This window comes from Acanthochromis polyacanthus, chromosome 18 (assembly GCF_021347895.1).
Source record: "Acanthochromis polyacanthus isolate Apoly-LR-REF ecotype Palm Island chromosome 18, KAUST_Apoly_ChrSc, whole genome shotgun sequence".
Taxonomy (NCBI): domain Eukaryota; kingdom Metazoa; phylum Chordata; class Actinopteri; family Pomacentridae; genus Acanthochromis; species Acanthochromis polyacanthus.
The window spans coordinates 11,594,624-11,606,930 of NC_067130.1; the positions used below are offsets into that span (position 1 = coordinate 11,594,624).

Here is a 12,307-nt window from a genome sequence, read left to right on the forward strand (position 1 = left end):
GGTTAAACATTCAACACGTCCTGACACATGAATACTCTATGTACTGTACTGGCTTTCACTCAAGTCTTTTCTTCAAGCTTTCATACATGTAATTCTGTCACACTGAAAGATAAGCAAATCAGATGTGTGTGGGTGTGTGTGCCATCCTGTATATTTCAATCAAGTGTAGTATAGGAGAGGAAAAATGTGTCCTCACACTAGAAAACCAAAATCAATAGGCAACATTTGTCCTTACTAGGTCTAGGAAATGTGAGAAAGAGTGAAACAAGCAACTTAGTCACCCATTTAGTTCCATCATGTTGTGACTACTGTGTTTATAATTCATGGGAAAACTCAATCGATCAAGACCAAAATATAAAAATCTTATTCAACAGTCCTCCAAAAATTTTGTACAGCATTGCCAACAAAATGTGTGTGGAAAAAAAAGAAAGGAAATGCTACCCAAAGCCCAAAGGAAAGCCTCGCAGTTGTTTGTGTTAACTTCATAATACATCACTTATAAAATTACTCTACTATCAAACATTTTTGTAATATTTTTGTCAGGTGGCAAATCAACTACTTGACAAATTGCTTCAGCTGTACAGCTAAGTGGAGCTGTTTATTTTAAAAAAAAAAAAATCTGTCTTTCTTCTGAAACAGAAGCACAAAGGGTGCATGAGTCTGTTTGGGATTTGGGAAAGCTATACCAAAAGAATGGTAAGATTCCCATCCAAATCGGGAGCACGTACAGAGGAAATGGGCTGACAGCCACAAAGTGGTGAAGGGAAGAAAAACAAGGAGAGTCTAAGCTTGGAACAATGAATAATGTTGGAATGTTGAATGCATTTACACAAGAGCCAGGGTTTGATGTCCAGAGACAACAGAAGAAAAGGAGAGAAATGGGGGGGGGCAGAGGAGTTTGGTTGGCAGGCGGTGAGAGGGGGATGTCAAGAATGACACACCATAGAGAAGAAAAACAGAAGAGAAGTCGAAGATGCTGTGTCAAGGAAAAAGCAAATGTCAGTCATATTTCTGTGATTTTGTTTTGACACTCTGGACAAGCGTGTGTGAAGTTCAGAGGAGATTTTCTGTACAGAGACGTACATACTGTGTGTTTGTATATCTCTCTCTGACAGACTGTCAGTCAAATAATTCACCCATTGATAAGTTAGCGCACTGAAATATTCATCATTCAGGGTGTGCTAGCATGCACGCAGCCCAGTTGGGATAAAGGCTGATACCATTTTTTCAAACATTATGTTCTCTACTCTCCCACTCATTGGAAACACTCCTAAACTCTCATTTCAAGCCTCTTCTCTTCCCCTAAACAACCAACACGTTCTGTCCTTCTTTAGTCGTTCCAGTTACATCGCTTCCAGTTCATCATGTTGCCAGCTCAGAGTTTCAGCATGCCAGTTTGGCATGTTCCATAATGGATTGTATCTTTTCTCAGTTAATGAATCAAGAAACGAATAGACAAGTACAGCACGCACACAGAGCTACTTTTTTTTTTTCCCACAAACTGCTTTTCATTAACTGATCAATGACAAACCTCCTGAAGCGCAACGCAAAGACATCCGCAAAAACAAACAACTCAGACTAAAAGACAAGCTGAGAAATTGAGCAAAATTGATGTTTACATGATGTTATGCTGATTCACGTCAAACAAGTGATCTTGGAGAATTAGTAGTTCAGTGTGTAGGGGCAGATCTAGGGGTAGTATGAACCAGCTGATGGAATTAAACATCTTTTCAGAGTGTATGAGAATCATTCCTGCATGAATGGTCTTTTAACGGAAGACACAGGAGGGTGTTTTAATTCAATCTCATCTGACACACACAGTTATACACACTTGTATGCAAACAAAGGAGATACTTACAGCAGGGGCACTTCAACAATCAGGTGAACAAGGTTGGACAACAGCTCCTCTAGGAGGTCTTCGCTCCCCGTTTCTACACAAGGGGTTGAGGGAGTTACTATTTGAGACATATATGGCAGCTCCCTGTTGATTAGTCAGTCTCTCTTTGCTTTTCCCATCTCCCACTGTACAAATCCCACTCTCTGCCCCCCCAACCCTCTTTATTTTCATGCTCACTGTAAAGAGGACTAATGAGAGAAGTTAGCTAATGAGGATGACAGGGTTTTAATGCCGTATATAATGAATTTCATATTTTCTTCACAATCATACCTGCAAAAGCACGATAGAAAACCAGTGGAAATAAAATGGTCTGCAAGTGTTTATCATTAAATCTGTTTATTTTTCCACGCAGTTCGTTCCAGCAGCTTAGATGACAATTTAAAACTATATAATCAATTAAATTACTGTGACCTGAATCCAAATAAGCAGCAGGAAATTGATGTATGGACAAAGCCATTTAAAATGATCTGAATTTGATTTAATTCAAGTTTATTCAATTATCATCAAATTTTCATCGTTCTTATGTTATAAACATGCAGCCCTTGTTTTTGTATTGCAAAAAACTCAGTTGGAGAAAAAAAACCTTCAAGATTGTTTCTTACGAGATTTTCAGGAGATGATGTGGATTTTTGTGCAAAGTTACAAAAAGATGCAAATTTTCTCAGAGCACATTCACTCCTGTATGGGAGGTAGTCTCTCAATAATTGTAAAGCAAAGAGTCCTCACTCCAAACCACTTCTTGAAACCTTTGAAGTTGACTACTATGTCCTGTTTGTGGCTCTGCTACAATCTCCCAGTGACACGCCTTCCTACTGAAAATCCATCTGTTATTGAGCTCACCTCCACAGAAGCCTGGTGCCCTCTCCTGGTAGGAGAACTGTAGGTGCAGCTCTTCCTCACTCATCTCCCTGATGAACACCTTGAGCAGGCAGCGGATCATGAACAGTGCATTGTGGGCCTGCCAGATGAACAGCTGACTGTAGAGGAGGAACAAAACAAAGACATCTCATTAAGGATCAGACAGAGCAGTGTCAGAAATAACAGATTTAAAGGGGCCTGCTGCTGGGTAGGGAAAAGCTGGCAAAGTGCCGTTTGTTTATTTACCAAAGACAGCTGGGTCGACCATGTATGCTCTTCAGTATATAATACGTTGTTCAAATGCAAACATTTACTCATATTCAGCTCATCGCTATCTAAGTGTGGCTTAGTATACTTTTGTGCAGTCCATAGAAGGTTAAAGTCTTTATTAGTCATTCTGTTTAATTCACTGAATGTCCTATGCCTGACCATCTTCAGTTTGACTGATTGTTTTTTGAATATTGTTCGAGTCGACCAATCAGTGGCGAGACATTCAAAGTGATATAACTTCAAAAATACTATAACTAAAGTCCTGAAATTTTGTAGACTCATTGATTTGTATGCATATGTTCTTCAATGGTACAACACAGTCATATGATGTTGTAAATTAGGTAAAAAAAAAAAATGCCAATATTTGTCTACTCTGATATTCCATCAACCACAAAACCTTAATTCTTCACCCTAAGGGGCAGATTTTTTCTTAGTGTGATTGGCACCAACAGAAGCTGTAAAAATGTAGAGTATGGTGCCAGTCAGAGACATGCTTCATGAGAAATGAAATTAATTTTGTTTGCATTCATGGCTAATATTTGGTATAATAGGTGAAACCCTCCAACAGTGGTCCCAACTGGAAGAGCGATATAATATTGGGCTAAAAGAAAAATCCTGGTTTTCCAACTCAGTGCTTCAAATAATTTTATGAAAAGTGGTACCATAAGCAATCACAAAAGCAATTTGTTTTCAAATTTGGTGAACTGAGTTGGAAAGACCTAATGGGTTTTTCTCAAAACAATACAGTAACTGTTCTAATATTTCTTTTACACTTGGCATTAACATTAGATCTGTAATTTGAGAAGTAAAAACAGACATTAATGCCAGGTATAAATGCATGTGAAATGCATTAGGCTCAACGAGACCACATTTGGAGGTGGCGAGGCTCACACTAATCAAATCTTGGGAAAACGTTAATACAATCTGTATGTGACAAAGATGCAAAAAGTCTGCCCAACAACTTGGGAGGTCACCTAACTCTGTCTCTTCTTGCTTTCTCAAGTAAGACCCCTCCTTGGCAATGAGAAAAAACTCGAGGTTCTACAGCAGTCTTGCGTCCCTTGACCTGGTATGTTTGTTAACAAGTCAGCCAAAAAGTGGAGTTCAGTGTCTGACCCAGAAATTCGACCCTCAGGGAAAGAAACCATGAAGAAGTTCATTTCCTCATGGCAATTAATGAAGCGTCCACTTATCACATTGTAATCATTATCTACCATCGATGGCTGCTGACGGAGCAGAATCAGTGGAGCGTACTTGGTTTGAGGGTCACGTATAAAGTAGTGTCCCTCTGTCCTCGTTAAAGTATAACGATTTTTTGCAGCTAGACAAGCTTTTTTTGAAATACGCTTCTCCCTCTTTACTACCAGCCAAAATATGAGAGGCACACAAACTCATGTAACAACACACTTGTCTCTCCTTATAAAACTGTAATGTTTAAAATAAAATGAGTGCTTTTCTTTAAATTCAATACAGCCTTCACTTTGACAACCAGGAGAATGATGAGATAAGCTTTGCATTCACTTTAGCAGATAATGATACTACACACAACTTACTGTATAATTATTTATGACAGAAAAAAATGGGGGGAAAGTTGGTGAGAAACAAATGTAGGAGAAAATAAAGAACTGGAACCATCCAGTTCGAAAACCACAATGTTTCAAAACCACTAAAGACCAACACAGGGGTGTCTAATCTCAGCCCCAAACTGAGTATTTGCACATGTCAATTATGCTGCACCAAGAAAATTTAGACTTGTGGGACAAAACGTGTCATGAAATGAAAGAAAAATAGAATGGAGTAGATGGGGAGCGATAACTTCAACCTCTAATAGTGTTTAATACTAGCTGAAGGGTTCCCACCCGAAGCATTTGGTGGCTTGGGCAGAGTCAGTCTCTGTGGAAATGGAGCTTGGCAGTGAGTGCAGAATATCACTGCATAGTTGATGGTTATACCTCAGCAGCTTTCTCATGGGAAAGTGCAACCACTTCAGTGTTTGTCTCCCTTTATAACACAAGGATTCCCTTCCTGTCTGCGATCAAACAATAACTGGCCTGCACACGGTCTATCATTACCAGCGCAGTTAGTTGAGTTCATTCTCCCCTCTGAGGTTCTCATACTCACTCTTGGCATTCTGTGGAGATTTTCAGCTCTTTGGTTCTTCCCAGGAAAATTCTCACAAGAGCACTGAAGTTTCCTGTTCTGGGATTGTTTTCAACTGGGAAAGAAATGGAGGAGAAAACTTAATTATCAACAGCAGTTCAAACTGCAGAAACCTCAAGAAGCGATTGTTTGGTATGACATTAATTAAAGATAAACATTTTAATCTGAACACCAGAGAAGTTAATTTTCTCTATTACAACTTGTCTACATTATAGTTCTATAAAAATGATTAAAAATGCACATATATCCAACGCACTGAGGGTCTTGGCCAAGGGAATGACAGCTTCTTCCAGCAACTTAGAGTCTCCACTGTGAAACAGAAACAAAGATGGAGAAGAGAACAGTTAGACAAATGAGTTAAAATAGACAGGGGCAGCTGATTGATTGAGTCATCTGTCCTTTTCTGCCCTGCTAAAAACTGCAAGATAGTATAATAATATCATGAAAGGAACTAGTTATTTGCACTTGTTAAAGGTCTGCAGGGACAAAAAGAGAACTTTCATGCTACAAAAATCTGAACAAAACAGGCAGGGACATGTTAAGACATATAGCATCAGTGTGGAGTTTGTTTCTTTTCTGATGGACAGCCATCATGTCAAGTGTGTGTGTTGCAGGGGAATGAGCGTTAGTCATTTTCAAGAATCTCTCCTCTTGGTTATTACTATGACCACAAGCAAAACATTCTTTCATTAGGTCCTACAAGCCAGAATAGGCTAAACTAGTTGGCTCACATTGAAAGTTTGAAGGAATAGTTTCACATTTTTGGAAAAACATACACTACCAGGGTTAGATCTTAACTTTTTTCTGCACTAGCCACCCGGGCTAGTAGCTTGCAAAATGCACTAGCCCGCAGAATGTTGCACTAGCCCGTTACTTGAAGCCCCTCCGTTGGACGTTATGGGGCAGAACGAATATTCAGATATTAGTCTTTAATAGGGCCCGACTATTCGGAGGCCAGAAACCACTATTCGGGCCAGCCCTACTATGCTCATAACTAACTGACACAGCACTAAGGAACACCTGTTTCAGAATCTGAAAGTCACATGTATTTCAATTCTAAAAAACTAACAGATTTTGAGACTTCTTGAATCTCCATACTCACCAGGTTATGCTCCCTGCGCTCAGAATAACTGGCCATCTGGATAAGCCCATTAAAAGCTATGCTATCTTGCAAATTCACTGCAAATCTCTTCACTCATATTTCAAACAAACTTTTCAAACATGGCTGACATCACCCCACCTTACTGCCCTGCCATCTACCCTAAGTTACAGATTCTGTTAAGCACTTATGGTGCAACACAGTTACCTGTGTCAATGAACAATGACAACAATACATTACAATAGAAATAGAGTGAAGTTAAAAAGTTTTGCACTAGCCAACACAGGCTAGTAGCAGAGATTTTGCACTAGCCCGTGGATATGTGTACTAGCCACGGGCTAGTAGGCTAGTGTTAAGATCTAACCTTGACTACCTTTTAAAAGTTTGGGGTCACTTAGAAATGTCCTTATTTTTGAAAGAAAAGCTGTTTTTTTTCAATGAAGATAAAATTAAATTAATCAGAAATACAGTCTAGACATTGTGAATGTGGTAAATGACTATTTTAGCTGGAAACAGCTGATTTTTAGTGGGATATCTACACGGAGGTACAGATTTCCAGCAACCATCACTCCTGTGTTCTAATGCTACATTGTGTTAGCTAATGGTGTTGAAAGGCTAATTGATGATTAGAAAACCCTTGTGAATTTATGTTAGCACATGAATAAAAGTGTGAGCTTTCATGGAGAACATGAAATTATCTGAGTGACCCCAAATTTTTGAACAGTAGTGTATATCTGCAAGATTTAGATGGGAAAACAACCACACCACACATATCTATGTGACAAATAAGCTGCGACAACACTCAGTTTGTGTAATTTAGCAAATGGACAAGAAAAAGGAGAAACTACTAGACTGGTTCGGTCCAAATATAAAGCCAATTCTGCACCTAATTGCTGGTGATAGTATTTACTACTCATATTGCTACAAAATGAAGTGAAAAAACATCAGCTCACTATTTTTCATAGTTTCAGTATTCAATTAATTCTGGACTGGATCCAACAGCTTGCTGGTTGCCTGGTATCTGCTCCTGCTCAAGAAATAGACTAGCACACAACCAGCTATGAAACTGTCTTTACACCTTGATTTTTGTGTGAATTAAATAAATGCAATGCAAGACATTACAGGGGCTGTTAATCACATTTTGCTACCTACGAACAGATATGGAAATCAGCCTATTTTCCAAATCTTTTCCTTATAAAATCAAATCTGATTACTGTCTGAATGCCCATACATTATATGCTGAAAATACTCATTGTGTAACAGTAAATATATTTATTTTTATTGTAGGGAAGACAAAATGCATGGGATTTGGTTTAGGAGTCCACTAATTATTGGCATGCGTGATGACTGGACCAGATACTCAGACATTTTTCCAATTATCATATTTTTTATAATCGATTCCTGATATTTAAATACATTAATTCAAAGATGTGCTACTTTGGCTCTGTTGTCTCTCAGGGTTGTAGTTTGTGGTATTCAAAATTTTGACATCAAAATGTTTTGTTTTTTTTCTGTAAATGCACCGTCTATCATTTGTTGGTAATTGGTTTACTTGATTACTAATAATTGACATCAGTATAGGCCTGAAAAAAAACATATCATTTAGCCATTAATTCGCTTCAAAACACGTAAAGTGACAATTTCTTTACGCTTCACAGTAAAACACAAAGCCACTGAACAGTAACAGAAGTGAAGCATTTCGTGATGGGAAAACTTATCAGGCTGTTGCAACAACAGGCAGAAAAATGACAGAATATGCTGTGGCACATTTATGCCTTAATCAAATGATTAATACAAGTATGAGTCCTATCACACATTACTATTCAGCCATTATTATATTATTATACATTCACCCAACTATTTCAGACAGACATCATCATTTTACTATTCAGCAAATCTGTTCTCATGCAGAGCGGCACTAATATATCACTGTACAATCATGGCACTGATTTAATTTTGATTTCAGAGGGAAAAAAAGGTGAAACAGAATAAAGAAATTGTGTAGTATAATATGATTATTTTGTTATTTCAGACATGATATGGATACAAAACTACCTGTTCCACTTTGACTTGTGATTTAGTGGATTATGTTAACAAATTTTTTAACTTCTTTTTCTGTTATTTTCAGTTCTCCAAGTTGTATTTTTACTCTGTAGCTATCTGATGTTGTCTTATACACCACTTAGGTGTTAAATCATCAGAGTTTGTTGGTTTTCCCTTAGTGTTTGTCCTCTGGATTGTCTAGTCTTATTGCAAGTATGGAGGCAAAATTTTAGGTACTTTCTGTTTCTATTGTTTTATAAATATATGTGAAATAGTCCATCTATATAAATATGCGCTACCAGCCGCAGTCCAGCTGTAAGAGGGAATCCTTTGTCTTTACATGTCAACACTACTTATAAAGGAACTTAAACTAATGGTTAACTTTTATATCCTTAAACATTCAGGGCAGTAATCCTGTTGAATCATTACTCAGGTGAGCTCTGCAAACATCCTGGTAACAGTTTAATGCTGGATCCTGGGTGGGAATCGTAAAGAACCCTCTCCCTGGAGAGACTGCACTTCAAACACCTGCTGTTATGACATGTTCTAAGTCTTGAGGTGATGCTTGAGGAAATATGTCAAAAAATCTGGTAATTTTCTGAAAGTCTTTGGAGGATGCCTTTAAACACACCTGGGGGTTGCACCATGAATCATAGCCGAGCTGTCTTTGTGTAAGTTGGCTCGACAAAACCGAAGACCAAAATCAATGATAATGGATATCGTGACTGTAGTTCTCAATTTTCTTTGTTACCCCAGGCTTACTCTGTGTCTGTTCACATAAAAGGAGTCATTTGATACATAATGGAATTCTTCTTGTGCACAAAATTGACTGCTTCTTTGCCACCTACAGGCTGTTATAACTGAGTCTACCAGGAATATAAACATTTATTGCAGCAAAAAAGAGGAATCCTGCTACATAACTGTTAACTTATTTAACATTCAGTAAACTCAATGCAGCTGCTTATTTCTAACAATGACTGGTGCACATTGAAGCTCTCAATTTTTTTTTAAATTAATTCAATTAAACATAATATTGAAAAGGTGCATTTAGATCTGACACTGTAACATAATTAAGGCCATGACTTCAGTTTTTGTCCAAATAAAAGTGAATTTAGTTTCTGCCTGAAAATTCTCTGGAATAATACTTCCAACAGCTAATCAATATTCTAATCTATGATCGATTAAGTGCAGTACCAGCAGTGTAAAACGGACTTGGCAGCAAATCAGGACTAAACACGTGAACATATTTACACAATTCCTCACCACTAAATAAATGCATGCATGTTCTTGTATACAGTGTGAGGAGACTGTCACTGCACTGCTTCAGTCACTGGTATTAGTGACATACAGGTATAATGCATTCCCTCAGCTGAGCATCTGTATTGTTCATAGAAAATTGATGAAAGGGAGACGTTTCTTACAGCCGACTGAACTCCAAAACTCTGAGCATAACCTCCTCCAGGGTAGCTACGCATTACAAGTTACCATGGTGATCAAGCAGAGTAAAAGCAAGCCACCTTCGTGACACTGAAAACTCAACATACACTGATTCAGTGTACCTCGCTGACCCATGCTTCATAGCACTCCCCAATGGTATACATCCTTAATGAGACATATTCCTTCTACTAATGCTTCCAAGGTCTACAATAGTGGAGAGTTTACTTATCTCACATAGAATGCCACCTCCAACTTGTTTTCCTTCATTGCTGGCCTTTTGTTTTGTCCTTGTTGGGCATAATAACATTTAACGTAAAGTACCAAATATGTTTTTTTTTTTATTATCAGTAGTGTGAAATTAATGACTGCCAAAGTTTTTTAACCTGGAAATGTGCCTACTTGTATTGTTTAATTAAACCAATAAATAACTTAATTGAAATAAGTGGATAACCCTGAATTAAAAGCTTTACTAATGGCTCTTCATCTGAACTCTAACTCCACAGACAGTAGAATGATTAACAGCGGGGTAGCTTGAGAGCACATCTGCAACATTATTGCACATGTTGTGACACACTAAACAGAACTGTTCCATGGGAGTGTTTGCTTACCTGCTGGTGGGACTGATGAAGGTGAAGGATATGAGCTGGTTCCAGAAAGGGTCATTCTCTGATATGGACTCGGTGCCCACCAGAGCCTTGAGACTGGGGTTATCAGACAGGTCACTAACTTGGCTGGTGTTGGCTCCCATTTTTACTGGCTGCACTCAGCCAGACTTCACAGCGTTTTCACCGGGCATATGCCAAATCCTGGGGAAAAGGAAATAGTTCAATATTAGGTCACACATAATGAATAAATACACAACAAACTAACTATGTAAACCTGAAGTCATTTCATAGGGGTCATCAGGCTTCACTGTGAGACGAGAAAGCAGCTTCTAATCTACACAAACTTCTATCCAAATTCAAATATGTGTAAAAGAGGGAACCTTTGTATCTTGGGTTTCAAGATGTTAAGTGACAAACACAGTTTCAGTGTCTGTGGTTTTCCCTGTCCATGCAGTGCAAAAGCAAATCCTCAATTTGTAGCAAAATAGTTCCAACACAATGAAGACTGGAAGGTGAAGGTAACTTCTGGATGACACACATTGAACCAGGACGTGTTTTGTTTTCTTCTACTGACACACCTTTGGCATACAGGAGTAGCCAGTTCAAGTGAACTTAAACACCGTACAAGAACATAGTGGTTTTTACCACAAGGGATAGTCTGCGCTCCTCCCCCAGTAATGATTGATGAATATGAAAGACACAGTGATGCTAATGTCAAGCTATAGAAGCTACCGAGTCATGCCATTCTACATTATATTCTATGGTTGTGGTAAATTTGCAAAAGAACCAAACAGTTTCTATATTTAGTGTACTGTTTAACGCACCTTTAGCTGTATCTGCTTACAACATGACTGCACATGTATCTGCTTCTTTAAAACACCAACTTGCATGACGGTTGCTAGCCCAAACTGAATTCAACTGCAGGAAATAGCCGGTGTCTCGGAAATTTTCTCAGTCAACACCGTACACTGAGAGTCCAAAATTAGCACGAAATCACAGCTCGGTAAATTACTGATAGAGGAATGTGTCAGGTCAGCCGTTAGTAAATATCTCACTATTCAAAAAGCAGCTAACGTTCACTGCTTGTCTGCCATCAGCTGACCGCTCGGCTTACCTGTCATAAATGCTTCTCGCAGTTTCTGAGGCGCTGTAGACTCGCAGGACCGTTAACAGGAGACAGTCTTGTTCCACTGAACTGCAGTTTTTTCCACAATTTTTAACGAATGTAATTTACAAAGGCAAATACTTGCAATTGTGGTGTATTTTTGACAGCTAAGTTTACTCTACAGACTCCTTTCCACCATGTTTTCCACGTCGCCACCCCTTGCGTGATGACGAAATGTGGGCGTTGTTACGTCTGTGACGTTCGGCGGAGACAAAATATGCATTTTTACCCAATGTCCAGCAGATGTCATTAAAGTATACAATGCTGTTTAATTCAATATTCAACTCGTAAATATAGAAATAAAGTAAATATTCCTATGAAATCAACAAATATGTCTGAAATAATCATGTGGTAAATAAATGCGACATTAGAGAATAAAAGCTCCCTGAAATAAATAAAAGAAGTCATCTGGAGAATGCTTCCTTTTTTGATGTATGTATTAAGTATTATATTTATTCATTTCACAATTTATTTCTAGCTTGTTTTTTATTTAATAGGAAAAAAACTGCATTCCAGAGCGGCCTATCCCACTACCGTCACATTCAATTTATCTAAATATTATTATATCAATATAGATTTATATGACACTTAAAGTGATGTGTAGGCACTTCAGTAAGATTCTTTTATTTGTCTGAAATCCAAGTCTGTCTGAAAACACAACACCTATAATATTAGGAATATATGCATACTGCTACACTGCCTCATGTCCAGTACATCAAATATTACCATCTAGTTTGAGTCATGATACTGGCAACTTAAGAGCATGGTGTGTT

General features: G+C 38.1%; 1 protein-coding gene across 1 annotated transcript in view; it reads right to left on the bottom strand.

The window, feature by feature from the left end:
* dym (dymeclin) overlaps nt 1–11,706 on the bottom strand; it is a 60,941-nt gene extending 49,235 nt beyond the window's left edge. Inside the window, exons 1-6 of the mRNA XM_022203607.2 lie at nt 11,484–11,706; nt 10,373–10,570; nt 5,442–5,494; nt 5,147–5,240; nt 2,738–2,874; nt 1,859–1,931 (exon numbers count right to left, since the gene is read on the bottom strand). Of these exons, the coding sequence (XP_022059299.1) occupies nt 1,859–1,931; nt 2,738–2,874; nt 5,147–5,240; nt 5,442–5,494; nt 10,373–10,512 (497 nt within the window). The 5' untranslated portion in view covers nt 10,513–10,570; nt 11,484–11,706. The remainder of the gene's footprint in view (nt 1–1,858; nt 1,932–2,737; nt 2,875–5,146; nt 5,241–5,441; nt 5,495–10,372; nt 10,571–11,483) is intronic.
* Between the last annotated feature and the right edge of the window lie 601 nt (nt 11,707–12,307).